At 46.7% G+C, this 14,863-nt stretch overlaps 1 protein-coding gene across 2 annotated transcripts in view; it reads left to right on the top strand.

The window, feature by feature from the left end:
• Positions 1-14,863, top strand: part of ZFPM1 (zinc finger protein, FOG family member 1) — a 438,530-nt gene that overhangs the window by 187,749 nt on the left and 235,918 nt on the right. For both annotated transcript variants that reach the window (XM_069636098.1, XM_069636091.1), the window contains exon 3: positions 1,138-1,233. In XM_069636098.1, coding sequence (XP_069492199.1) covers positions 1,138-1,233 — 96 coding nt within the window. The remainder of the gene's footprint in view (positions 1-1,137; positions 1,234-14,863) is intronic.

Raw genomic sequence — 14,863 nt, 5'->3', positions numbered from 1 at the left:
CTTTGACAGACCTATGTTTTTAAGCTCAGTACGATGGAACTTTCCACAGCCGGACACGCACACGCCAAGTGTCACACGCACACTCCTCTCCCTGCCTTGCACCAGCTTTAGGAACGCCAATGTTCTTTGCAACTTCATATGGAGCAAAGCCTGACGGATGTTCAAAGGGGTGTGTGTTAGGAACACCCTTAAAATGAAAACATGTTCATCTGTGTGCTATACTGCATTCCTGCATGTTGTCACATGTCGAAAATGTGATTGGTGGGCAACCTATGCATCATCAGATGTGTTGACCTATAATTCCCATGACCCATCAGTATTGACTGTGCCCGCTAAGGCTGATGGGAGTAGTAGGCCAAAACACCTGGAGAAGAATCATGCTGCGAGTTGTTTTATATCGCCACATTTGGACACACTCTGAATTGTTGGCTTTCAGATGTAGTCCATGCCATTTAAAAACATGAAATAAATGTATTGCACTGATAACCTGTGAGTGTGATTTCTGACGCAGGGCACACAGCAGACGATAATGTCACGCGTTTCTTCATTCCATATTAATCAGGGATCGCAAAATCTACTCCCCCCCCCATTTGCAGTGGCAAGTAGATTTTATGAAGGTCAAGTACCGTTTGCATGGTGCTCAACCTGGCTGGCGAGAACAATGATATTCAGAAATGCTTGAAACTTTTGTTTGACATTTTCTTTGTTTGCAGTAAATGTCAAATAAATGCATCACTGTGTGTGTCTGGCCTCTGGGTGACAGGAGTGTGCCAAACATGAAGTGGGCTTATGGTGACGGACACCCTTTCACAGAAAGCGCTTTTAAAAGATGTGTCTTCCGTTGCCATGAGTTGAATGTATTTCTCTTAGGCTGAGGCGGTAACCTAAGTTGCTCGACCTGCAGGTCTAGCTGAATTTTAAAGAATTTGTGAAGCCTGTAAATTCTAAAAAAGAAAAAAAAATCCACCTCCTGTCCCCATTTCCAACACCATGATTTTGCGCAGTTTCGCTGTTGTAGTAAACTTGTTTTTGTTAGTGATTTGTACAAAGTGGGGCTACGTTGGTACATGTAGAAAGCCTTTTATTGTGCTGGTTCCCTCATTAAGGTGGTCTTCAATCCTCCTGCTTTAATTTCAGACACAGAGTCGAAAGAAGGTGCAGAAAGCCCAAAGGCCCCCGAAACAGAAGAGCCTGAAGATATCGAACAGGAAGAAGAGGAGTGGAATGGGCCAGGTGAGTGACCTGCGTGACTGCGGGCAGCACGTGAACCTTAAAACGGCACCAAATCCAATGTGGCCAGTGGGCTCTTTATCTCAAAGTGCCACCATTTATGCAATGGCGGCCAACTGAGACGGGAGCTTTAATGGAAGACTGCAATGCACGACATTCATTTTGATCTATAGTTGGGCCCTGAGAAAAAGCCACTGCGCCTGAAACACGTCTCTGTCAAGTTGCCTAATTAAAATGCACTGAAGTGTCAAAGCATGACTGCTCCTTTTATTATTCCATATATTTACCATATATGAACATATAGGATGTCTTTGCAGTGAGGGGTGCACACTACTAGTCATGCACAAGAGAAAGATTTAAGTTAATTAAAAAAAAAAAATTAAACGATGAATTAAGAGCAAACCATTTTTTCTGGGGACGCAGAACACTGTACAACTCCTGATACAAAAAACACAGAAAGCCTGTTGTTGTGTTGCAGTTCATACTGGCAAAGGCCCTCATTATGAGTACTGCGGTGCGGGAAAAATGTTGGCAAACTTGCTCGCACCGCTGTACTATGAGTTTTTGGCACTAAATACTCCCCCACCCCCCCAAAAATCGATGGATTTACAGCACCAGATTCACCACTCGGGTTGAATCTGAAAAAGTCCCCTGGACTCCTCTGAAAATGGGGATTTACGGTGCCATGTCGCTACTGGATATCTGGGCTGATTCTGCGGTCCTGCGCGGCAGCGCCGGTAAACGATTTTGGCGGTAATTCAATTGATTTACTGCCAAACTCGTAATGAGTTTCAAAGAGTTTTGGACAAAAGCATGAGATTGTTTGCTTGCAGTGAGCATTTGACACAAGGTTATTAACTCAACTGACAGCAGGAACACTCATGCTTTGCCTAAAAGTGACTATAGGAACCAAGCAACTTTAATATCTGCAAAAAACAACTCATGAGATGAGACCCAGGCTTGAAAAAACCTGGTTTAGCGTTTTTTTTTCTTTTATTAATACAAATGGTGGTTGTCTTGAATGGGTGTTCTTGAAGAGGGTACGACGTCCTTTCATCGCGGGATGTTTTTTTGCCGTTTTTTTTGCCGTGAATTCTTTTTCGAAAAAATCCATCACATTATTTAGGAGGGGGGTTAGTAAATTTTATATATATATATATATATATATATGTGTTTGGGAATAAATACAAATGAAAGAAAATGGGTGGGGGTTGAGAGGGGAACCCCCCCAAAAGTAATAGAAAAAAAATGGATGGGTTTTTTCGTAAAATAAATGGCGGTAAAAAATCCTGTGAAAAAACATCCCGCAATGAAATGACATGGAACCCTTGAAGAGTAATTGTGTTTGTCAATGCAAGGTAAATGATTATCGAGTACGCTGCGTACCATACATTTACTTACTTACCTCCTGGAAAGAGCAACATGGGTACATAATAGGGAAGATTCGTAGGGATCCACAGGCTTCTTTGAGGTTGTGTCGAGGAATGACGTGCTATGAAATCTGTGAACACTTCTTCTGCGTCCATGGTTCTGCGATCATCGTTCAAACGCAATGGCACCCATGATCCGTGACCATTTAGGTGCTTTCATCAGGTGCTCGGGAGGATAGCTCAGGGGCAACGTGCTCGCCTTGGAAGCAAGATGACACAGAGCACCACAGGTTCGATCATCGGGTCTGCCCTTAGAAACGTCTGGGTATTAAGCGCGTTATAAATAACCTATCATATCATAACGCTGGATAATTGGGGGCACAATTGAGAGGGGGATGGTTGCCTTTGTCTCAGTGTGTGTTTGATGACAGATTTGTTGCGAGCACGGAATAACTTATGTGTACATTCGTCAAAGCTGCCCCACAATTCGACTCCACTTGGCATGTCCCGGCCTAGGAAAGTCTGTCTGTCGCCCATCTGCTTGCACTCAGAGCCCAAGCCCTTGAAGACTCATGGTTGGCATCTGCCGGCTGTTGGGTGCTATGGCATATCCCTGGGGATTTTGGCCATAGTACCGGTCATCTGAAAGCCCTTGCGGAAGCCTGTGACCATTGTCACTTTATCCCTTGCAAGCCAATACAGGAGAAATGGGGTCCTTTGATTCCATATCTTGGGGAGAGCCATTGCTCAAGCAAAAAAGTGAATGCTGCCCAGAACCCCTAACACTGAGCAAAATGGAGAGACTACCAGCCAGCCAGAACTCTGTATGCTGTTCTCTGACTCTCTCTAACACTGCTTAGTGTACATCTATTTGTGCAAGGCAAATGGTGAGGTTAACTGTGAGGTTGAGGGATATGTGCATTTTGGATTCCCGCTCAAACTAATGATGCTCATTAGAAAACCTAAAACCTGCATGCAAGGCTTTGCTATGGATTTGCTGTTCAACCCTGGCCACTGACACCCTGGTATTGCAGAAGGCCTCACGACTTCTAATGCTCTGTTGCTGCGCCATATATTCTGATACATGTCACTTCAAGACTACCTCTGCCTTCCAAGGTCTCTGACTGCTTCTCGCACCAACTGGCTCAAATTCTACGTTCTCAACTAGGCCACCTGTACATGACAATTGAACACCCCACACATCTCTTACCCCCAACAGACCTCTAACATCGGAACACTTCACCTCCACAACCAACTTACACACCCAGCCCCGCCCCCGGCCATTGTAGCCTTGTTCCACCGTCACATGAAGCCCATTTTTGGACAAATATGCTTCTATGCTCTTGACAGAGAGCAGGTACCTCCAGTCTGTCCGCATCCACGAAAGAGCAAAGGTATCTTGCATTCCCCTCCATCCCCACTAACCTAACCTGTTTTCCAGATCACCTGGGGATCTTGCTGGTGGAAGCGGAGCTGGGTTTAAAGCCAGTTATGTACCGTGATGTAGCCTAACTGCCCTCATCCAAGATACCACTCCCATACCACACTCTTCAACAGTCGCACACTAATGCTGAACCCCAGGTGTCATAAAGGTGCCAAGTCCTGACCTCACTGGGCTAACAATCCATGCGGACCGTCTTGTGTTGGGGAAGCAGCATCTCCGCAGAGCACATGCTCTCTTGGTAAATTCCCTAAAGGTGACACACCTTGGCACGAAGATTGTCCCGTCCGCCAAGACAGCTGCCACCGCCAAGAGGCCATGAACATGGCGAATGTTCTGCGCTACATATGTCACCTAACATAACCTCATAAATGCATGATAACCTCAGAGCAGACATTCTATTGTGAAATCTGCACAACACACAGAGCGAGGGGGAGGTGGGGTGCCTATGGCTGACTGGTGAGACAGTAACCCAGATGAGCTGCGTGTATGTCATACTGAGTCTAGATGCCTCTGCATTATCGGTGCTTCAGCTGAACCTGAACTTGAAGGCAACATTGGATGAGAAGCTGCGGGTTCTGCGAATGCGTGTTCATGGGGTAGAGCATGATGACCAAGGAAGGTGTATTCCACCCCCTTCTGTGTCTGGCATCCTCTGTTCTTACTTCTTTGTTGCTCTGGGAAGAGTTTGGCTGCATTTGGGAGGCATGAAGAGGGCACAGGCTGAAACCCATCCATGATGCTATTTAACTCTTCTGCCAGTAGAGCAATACATATTCTAGGTGGTAAAAGGCAGCCTGTGGAAACCGGAGTTGCGGGAGGGATGCGTGTACAGCTAGATGCTGTGTGGGAAGATGGCCGTAGTGGTCTTCGGCGGTATCACTTTCTGTGCATTTGTACATTGTAATCAAAAGGTTTTGGTCCTGTTAATCCATGTGCACTCCTGTTCACTGTCCTTTCTTCTTCTGGGCTGTGAAAATGGCAAGTCTCTGTATCTTCGATTGGTGATAGTACCTCGTTATGAATCTTTTGATACTGTTTTGCCTGTTGATCTGAAAATGTAAGCTAGAGACCATACGCGAAACAAGTTTGAGGGCCTGGTTGGCTGGGGTCACACCTGATCACCTCTTTCAGCGTTCTCTGGTGGCTTTAGCTTTGATCCTGCTTCTAGACCTGCCTGCTCTCATAGAAAGGTACTGTTTTGAATGTGTTCTTTCTCTGTTTCCTCTAGTTCATGACTTTGCTAATGCCCTATCATCTCTTACCTTTAGTTAATGACTTGGTTAATGCCCACTCTTCTCTTGCTCTAGTTAATGACTTTGGTAATGCCTTCTAATTTCTTACCTCTAGTTAATGCCTTCTCATCTCGTACCTCTAGTTAATGACTTTGGTAATGCCCTCTCGTCTCTTACCTCTAGTTAATTGCTTTGCTATTGTCCTCTCATATCTTACCTCTAGTCTGTTACCTGTAGTTATTGACTTTGCAAATGCCTTCTCACCTTTCCTTTAGTTAAAATGAATTCGGTAATGCCTTCTCATCTCTTACTTCTAGTTATGACTTTGTTAATGCCCTCTCATCTCCTACCTCTTGGTAATGACTTTGCTAATGCCCTCTCATCTCTTACATCTAGTTAATGACTTTGGTAATGCCCCCTCTTATTTATTTCCAGTTGCCACCATCCAACTGCCCCCCCCCCTGAACCCCTTTAGGCACAACCCAGAAGGTATCGTTATGCAAATATTCATCAACAATTGCCTTGGGTTGAAACAATGGTTCCTATTCTAGCCCTCTACTCCCTCAACACATTTACAAGAAGAAAAGGGACTTTATTTTTATTTCTTTTTTATATTTCCCTGTCTGAAAGAACAAAGCAATGCCCCAGTTAAGTGAGTGCCTTGTGGCATCCCCTCGCCACTCATGCCGCTGGACTATCGTTCTCTTCTGAATAAGGACTCCCCTCGCCACTCATGCCGCTGGACTATAGTTCTCTTCTGATTAAGGACTACCCTCGCCACTCATGCCGCTGGACTATAGTTCTCTTCTGATTAAGGACTCCCCTCGCCACTCATGCCGCTGGACTATAGTTCTCTTCTGATTAAGGACTCTCCTCGCCACTCATGCCGCTGGACTATAGTTCTCTTCTGATTAAGGACTCCCCTCGCCACTCAAGCCGCTGGACTATAGTTCTCTTCTGATTAAGGACTCCTTCCATCTGACTCAGTTTTCTTCTCTCCCACCCACGTCTCTGGTTCTTCTCTCAACTTGTTCTTTTCATACTTTCCATCTGTTCCACCTACAGCCTCCTTTCTTTTTCTTAATGCGGACCATTTCTTCCTGTCATTTGCTTAGTCTTCCTGTTACTCTGGTTTCCCTCTGTTTTTCCTCTTTCATGCAACAGGATTGCTGCCATTTTGGCATGTCTTTGTTTGTTGCTGGTGGTACCACACTGTTCCCCTCTTGATTGTGCTTTCCTTCACCCTGATTCTTTTTTTATGCTGCTGCCCCCCACTTCGGCATTTTCATTGGATGCTTGTTCCCCCCCACCCCCCCGTTGCCTTTTGTTCCCTTCCCAACCTTTGTTAACTCAATCTGCTCAGACTTCTCGCAAGTCCCGCTGCTCACTCGAATGGAATTGGCAAACATCTGGCTTCCCAGATCACCTTGTTGCGCTTTACTCTATTTTCGCTAAAAACATTTCTGTGAGTCTGTCATCACTTCCTTCTCCCCGTCATTTATTTTCTGTACTTAATAATCGGATGTCCACGCCCCACATTCTCCTGATCCAAGTCAATTTGCCAGTCCATTATGATTTTGCCTCTCACTTTCCTTCTAAAATGTATAATGTGTGTACTTACACTGTCTTTTCTCACTTCCAACCGCCAATGCCACCACCATCATGTTTTTCTGTCGTTGCTCCTTCCTCTGAGGCTGCCCACAAGCTCCTGCTCCAAAAATGTAATTCTTCTTCTTCCCCTCTTGATTGCCTGCCTTCTCCTCTGATCTCTCCAGTGCCTCCTCGTTTTCTTGCTCACTTGCCTGCATCAGGTAACTCTTTGCTCTCGTCCAGTGATTTTACTCTTTGTTTGGAGTATGCATCTCTTCTGCCGATTCTTAAAGAAGCCACTCTTGATCCTTTCCTTTTCTCTAGCATCCTATTCCTTGCCTTCTGTGTCTTTCTAAACTTCTTGACCAGCTTATTCACTGTCAACTCTTGCTCCTCCTTGTCAAACTCTTGTCGTCCCCCACTTCAATCTGGTTTCTGACCTGCTGGTCTAAAACTGCTCTTATACACATCACTAGAATTCCTATGTCTTCCCATCACTCAAAAGTCTTTGCACCTTCTTATTTTGGGTGTATCTGCAGTGTTCAGTGGCTGATCAGGATGCTTGGAATGTGGGCTGTATTGGATGATAAAAGCCTGCATTCCGAGAAGCCTGGGTGCTGTTGGCCAGTACCGCCTTCACTGCTCTTCCTTCCCTTCCTTGCCCCCCCCTACACCTCTTAGCACCTGTGTAGTTTCCCATGCGAGTGCTTAGAGTGTGTATATAAAACAAAACAAAAACTTACATTGGTGAGCAGCCCAACCCGGCACTGTGTCAAGGTTTCCCCAAGTCTGTTTTCAGTGTTGATGATGACAGTCATCAACATTGAAAACAGACTTTTGGAAACCACAGCGCTGTGCCAGACTGTGAACCAAGGTAAGTTTCTTTTAAAAACAAATACAAGAAATACGAATACACACCATTAGCACCCACGTAGGAAACTGGCGATATGCCTCTTGGCAGCAGGCCTACCCCGTCGGTAACGGCACTGCTGCCCTCGTTGAGGGACCCTCGCTACCCTTGGCCTAACTCCTCATGGCATATCTCCTCAATGTAGCATTCTGGTCTCTTTCGCTTTTTATTCTCTTGGCATTTCTGGCACTGCTCTCTCTTGGTTCTCTTCCCAGCCACCTGATCGCTCTGGATGATTGTTCCGTCTTCCACTCTTCCCCCTACCTTTTGGTTTCCCCAAGGCACATTCTGTTAACCTCTTTTTCTTTTCATAGCATTCCTCTCTCGTCCTATCATTCATTCTTTTGATCTCGATTCTCTTTTATGCAGGCACTTATAACACCTGTGTGTATTTCTCTCTTCTTTTAACAGGCCACTCTAAGCCTCTTTTCAGGGTACTCTGCAATGGAGCCCTTGATGCTTGCTCATTCATCTGAGACTGAGCCCCTCTGCTTTCCGGCTCCTGCCCCCTCCTGTATATTTTCCTCCCATCTCACTCTCCTCATATTCTTCTTGTAACCAAGGTGTCCTTTTTGATCCCCCCCCTCTTTTTCTTCTCACATCCCCCCCTTTGCTCGTACCTTCTGTAGTCCACTTCATAATATCCACAAGCTTTATCCTTTTCTCACTTTTTTTTGGAAGATAAGATTTTCATCCTCACTCTAGCCTTTGCTCGGCTTGACTATTGCTCCTCGCTTCTCCTTGGCCTCCTGTCCTATGCTTTCTCCTTCAAATTCCACGTTCAACTCTTACTTGTTTCCTCCTTAAGCCCCTCCCTCATTCTGTATAACTTTCGTTAACCATTGTTATGTTATGTTATTTTGAATTTGTATAGCGCCTTATGTACCATTGGTATGATCTCAAGGTGCTGGTAGGTTGAACTCCCTCGGGAACCACAGTTCAAGTCAGTTGAGAGAGAGAGATAGCCATAAAATGCGTGGGCGCACCAGGTATGTGTGCAGCCGGTGTGGTTGTTGCATGATTGCTGCTTCTTAGCGGTAGGGGTGGTGCATGGAGTCTGTTGAATGTGTTCAGCCTGGAGGGTTGACAACCAGACTGAGTTATGGCTGCGTTAGGCCTGAGGAGACGCCTAAACTAGCCGGTGTGTGCTAGCTAGCTGTGTTTTATAAGGATGATGGGTGGTCATGTTAGTATGAGAACAGCTTTACCGAATGTGTCATAGTACTGCTGTGTTCTAGTTGAATGGTGGTGTATAGAAGAGAGTAAGCGTAGTAACCATTCTTGGCTGGCTCTCCTTTTCTCAGTTTTGCTCCCCTTATTGCTCTCACATGTAACCCTAGTTTGATCTCCCACTCCCCCCGACCCCCTTTTCTCTGCTCCCTTATCTCGGTTAATTCTCCTTCTTTGTCTCTATGCTCCTCTTTTTACTAGCTGTCCTCCCTTCCTAATCTTTACAATTTTATTGCCTTTCCTCTACGTTCTGCTCTCTCTTCCCCCAAATACTCATCTTGTCTCCACTTCTAATCATTAAGGTTATTACGCCTATACATTGTATTCTATCTACTCCTGTATTGTTGTTCTGTTCGTCTAACATATGAAGAGTCAGAATGGATCTTTCACACAATTTTCTGTGCCACTGTTTGTACGAAGAGACCCTTACTCAGGTTTGTTGATTTTGTAATTTTTATTTGTAAATCTTGGCCCTCTGTGAGACACGTGTTTCGGCACCTCATGTGCCTTCTTCAAAACAGGGTAATATCTATTTCCTTTCTCTTGTTGAGTTTTTGTGTGTCTTGTCTGCCGTGTGTCCCGGGTTTAATCCCTCCTGAAAAGTCTCAGGCTCCTGGTCCTATGCGTCAGCTCTCTGATGAAGAGATCTTATACGCAATCTCTCTTTATGAGTTAAAATTAATTATTAAAATCAAGGGTGTGTTTTTAAAAACCAGTTGGACGAAGGTCGCCCGACCTTTCAAAGAGGAAGGCTTGTGATTTACAAGAATCGAACTTAAACGGTCCCTTTGTCAGACTGGAAGACTCAAGTTCTGAGTGTCGATTGGCTTGAATAGTGTGATATTTACCATGCTAGAGTGCCACACCGTATGAGGTAGGTGGGGGGCGACGTGGAGGTGAGCAACTACCTACATGTAAGGATTTCCTTTTTGCTTGCCTGTTGTAAACGAACCCGTTGTTGGGTAACCGTCCATCGCCGCCTCCCATATCTCGACTCTTGTATCATGAACGCAGAGGTGATTTGGATATCTCCAAAAGCAGTCGGTTCGCGGGTGATGTCAGATACAGGGATCAGTTAAGGCTTATTATAGCTCTGCTGCGACCTTCAGAGAACAAGTCCTCTGGAGGTGTCACGACGCTGGCGGTTTCCTTTTTAGGGCAGTAGTTTTGTCGAGTTGGGTTAGCACGCATGCCTTCTAGAACGGTCTATGGGCTCCTTTTTAAGGGGAGGATATAAATATTATCCAACCGTGCACACATTTTTTTTATTCTGGCGTCTCTCGTGTTAACCTAGTGGGGACAGAATGACTGTGGGGTCCCTATACTGTGGGGATAGCTACTTCTGGAGTGATTGTACCCTTGCAAGATAATATGTGCGAACATACCCATTCCAGTCGGGAGGTACTAGTTCACCATTGGTTTCAACAGTGTACTCTGGGGCGTGATGTAGTCCTGGATTTCCCCATTCTAAACCCAGAACGCAAAGTTAAACCCAGGACTGGACTAGCATCTCCCGACTGCAATGTGCCATTTATGCAAGATGTGTGAACGAATGAAGAGTCTTTTACATCACAACATGTGTGCAGTTTTTTGGGGTTTTTTTGCGTGAAAGGAAGTGGATGGTCAATCGTAGCTGTCCCCTAGCAGTGCTTTTCATGGCCCGAGTCCCTGCACAGAAGTATGCACCTCCCTTTTGAGGTGCAGTAGTGTGATTTTGGTATGTCCCTCAGACTTTAGTTGGATGAGGCTGAGAATCATCTGGCTGGGAGCCCCATTCCGTGGCCTGGGTATTTGGGGCTTCTCACTCATGAATGAGCATCATTCCGTGGACTTGGTATTTGGCGGCTTCTCAGTCAAGAATGAGCATCATTCCGTGGCCTGGGTATTTGGCGGCTTCTCAGTCAAGAATGAGCATCATTCCGTGGCCTGGGTATTTGGGGGCTTTTTGCTCATGAATGAGCACCATTCCGTGGCCCAGGTATTTTGGGGCTTCTAGCTCATGAATGAGCACCATTCCGTGGCCTGGGTATTTGGCGGCTTCTCGCTCATGAGTGAGCACCATTCTGTGGCTTGGATATTTGGCTGCTTCTCGTTCATGAATGAGCACCATTCCGTGGCCTGGGTATTTGGGGGCTTCTCGCTCATGAATGACCACCATTCCGTGGCCCGGGTATTTGGGGGATTCTCGCTCATGAATGAGCACTATTCCGTGGCCCGGGTATTTGGAGGCTTTTCGCTCATGAATGAGCACGATTCCGTGGCCTGTGTATTTGGCGGCTTCTAGCTCATGAATGAGTACATTTCCATGGCCGGGTATTTGGGGCTTCTGGGTATTTGGGGGCTTCACACTCATGAATGAGCACCATTCCGTGGCCTAGGTATTTGGGGGCTTCTCACTCATGAATGAACACCATTCCGGAGCATGGGTACTTGGGGGCTTCTCAGTCATGAATGAGCACCATTCCATGGCATGGGTATTTGGGGGCTTCTTGCTCGTGAATGAGCACCAGTCCATGTCCTGGGCATTTGGGAGCTTCTCACTCATGAATGAGCACCATTCCGTGGCCTGGGTATTTGGGGGCTTCTGGGTATTTGGGGGCTTCTCACTCATGAATGAGCACCATTCCATGCCAAGGGTATTTGGGGGCTACTCACTCATGAATGAGCACCATTCCATGGCCCAGGTATTTGGGGACTTCTCGCTCATGAATGAGCACCATTCCGTGGCTCGGGTATGTGGGGGGCTTCTCATTCATGAATGAGCACCACTACATGTCCTGGGTATTTGGGGGCTTCTCGCGCATGAATGAGCACCATTGCATGACCTGGGTATTTGGGGGCTTCTCGCGCATGAATGAGCACCATTGCATGACCTGGGTATTTGGGGGCTTCTTACTCCTAAATGAGCACCATTCCATGGCCTGGGTATTTAGGAGAACCATTCCGTGGCCTGGGTATTTGGGGGATTCTCACTCATGAATGAGCACCTATCCATGGCCGGAGTATTTGGGGGTGTCTCACTCATGAATGAGCACCATTCCATGCCATGGGTATTTGGGGGCTTCTTACTCAAATGTGCACCATTCCACGGCCTGGGTATTTGGGGGCTTCTCGCTCATGAATGAGCACCATTCCGTGGCTCGGGTATTTGGGAGCACCATTCCGTGGCCTGGGTATTTGGGGGCTTCTCACTCAAGAATGAGCACCATTCCATGGCCCTGGTATTTGGGTGCACCATTCCGTGGCCTGGGTATTTGGGGGCTTCTCACTCATGAATGAGCACGATTCCATGCCATGGGTATTTGGGGGCTACTCACTCATGAATGAGCACAATTCCATGGCCTGGGTATTTGGGGGGCTTCTCACTCATGAATGAGCACCATTCCATGGGTATTTGGGGGCTTCTCACTCATGAATGAGCACCATTCCATGGGTCCTGGGTATTTGGGGGCTTCTCATGAGCCGGGGGCTCCTGGACATTGATGGGGAGTCATTGGTGTGTCCTCCAGGCAAGAAAGATGGACTCCCTGGCTTCCAGTGGAGTGATCAGTCTCACTGAGGGAGTGTGTCACTAAGGAACAGAGACTACACCAAACCTGCCTCTCCTTGACTTGCACGTGACGTTTCCTTTATTGCTCTGGCGGAGGAATCCTTCTCTGTGAAGAAACGCAAATGACCATAGCCGCATGGGGCCAACACTGAGTGACAGAGTGGCCAGTGTGCCGGGCCCCTGTCCTATCTGGCATTGACAGGAAAGGAAAACGGATAAAGGCCAGAGGAGGAGAGCGGCTGAACAGGCTGGGATACGCCTTAGCTGCGAGCCACGTAGCCAACTCTGGCGACAGGCTGGTGAGTCAACGTTTCTCCCCCCTCGTCACCGTGGCAGCTTCTCCAGGGACTTTGCAGCGAGTCACTGAATCGGTCAGTTTTCATTGAGATTTCAACCAGCGATATAACAAACACACAGAAAACCAATCAACACATATATATTAATACACATGCAATGAAACACATTGCTTAAAATACTTGTTTGATGGCATGCATTGATGAAGGTTCAGAATGTAACAACCCTTATCAAAGTTACCAAATTTCATTTAAAATGATTACCCTTCATTTTTTTGCTCCAAGAGTTCGCTTTGGTTCCATAACGTACTCCAAAATGAAGTGGCATACTCCCCGACCGACATCCTTAGTCAATTTGAATTTGCCATGGGAGTTTGGCACTGTGCAGACACCACAAGTGTTTGACACAGCTATCCGCCAAATCGGCCTCATATGTAGACATGAAGGAAAGATACGCTAGTGTGTCTACCTCGGCCTGCTGCCTCTCTACCGATAGACCTTTTACCAAGGTCTGAAACCATGTGATCTGGAGCGTTCCTGGTCTGAGACACCATATGCGCATGGTTTCCCAATGCGGGAATACTCGCCGTCTCCTGATGCTGCCTTTGAATGCAGCACAGCGGCTCGGCATCACCATCTTCTGTGGCATGGTGGCGTGCGGGCGCGACTGCGCATAGGGCGGATCGGTGGTGTGGTGTGGTGGACGCTGGACGCACATTGAAGGGGCGGGAGGAGGAGCAGGAGTTTGCTGGCAGAGGGTGACTGGGAGTAAAGAGAGGTGTTGGCGCTGAAGGGGCACGGGGAAGGGGTGTAATGAGGCCAACGGGAGGAGCCCACCATGTTAATCTGGTGCCCCCTATCACTTAAGTAGATGCTGGCTTCAAAGCCAGAGCCTGGCACAAGTCTTTAGACACAGCACGGATCACATGTGGAGTATTTAAAGAGCAGCCACAGACTTTAAATAAAAAAAGACCAGAAGGCTAGTCGTACACTACTAGAAACAATTATATCACGTTTTTTGTAAAGCACTCCATCGGGATTCCTCCCACTTCCAAGCGTTGTAATAATAGCTCTTGGTATCCTATTTCAAGGGTCTGCAACCTTTGGATCTCCAGATGTTTTGGACTACAACTTCCATCTGCCCTAGCCTGCATAGTGAACGAATGATCATGGGATTCACAGTCCAAAACATCTGGAGAGCCACAGGTTGCAGACCCCCCCCCCCCCGTCTATTTTTTGGTACTTAATTTTTCCACCTCACAAAGATAAAGGGATTAGTCGGCATTGCTCAGTTTTCAAACTTGCCAAGTGCAGGCTTGCCCAAGGTTCTAAGCAAAACTATAACCTCTGACATATCCACGAAGAGAGAACTTGAATGCTTTTTTTTTTTTTTTTTTTTTTAAGCCCTTTTTAGGTTTCCGGAGCTCTGGAAAGTATGTTGTTGCTGGGAAAGCCGTCATTCCTATGACAATATGGCACCTGAGCTTATAGAGTGTGCAAAGCATTGTGGGAAGTGATACAAGGGCAAACGTGGCGCACAGTACATAACAGGAAACATCTGGGAAAATGGGGGCTGAGGGACAAGAGAAGCTGGCAGAGTAAGTCCTGCTAGTAGACACGTTCCATGATTTAACCAATAGTAGGAATGTGTCTTCTCTGGCATAAAGGGTGACCACTTTGATGGGGGTCAAGCACAGTTCCTCCTCAGTTCTCAACTGAAGCACTGGGTGAGCCAATTTAGCAATAAACCCCAAGCAGGGAGACATTACCAGTCTGGTAATGTCCTGGGGTGTCAGAGGGAAACATCCCTCCCTCATCTCCTCCACCACATTTCCCATCCCGTCAAAGCCCCATACTTATCCATTCCTCTCCCTCTACAAGCTATATAGCAACACAGTTCAGTCAGATCATCTCCCTCCTCCTTACAACACCAATGCAAAACTCTAACCAGGTATATGATCGGACCCAACAGGTAGCGTCGGCCATAATCTTGGTGGCACCGTCCACAGACCAC

The sequence above is a fragment of the Ambystoma mexicanum genome, chromosome 1q (genome assembly GCF_040938575.1).
Source record: "Ambystoma mexicanum isolate Mex_15411 chromosome 1q, UKY_AmexF1_1, whole genome shotgun sequence".
Taxonomy (NCBI): Eukaryota; Metazoa; Chordata; class Amphibia; order Caudata; family Ambystomatidae; genus Ambystoma; species Ambystoma mexicanum.
The sequence above is the reverse complement of the archived record's forward strand: the minus strand, read 5'-3'. Positions and strand labels throughout refer to the sequence as shown.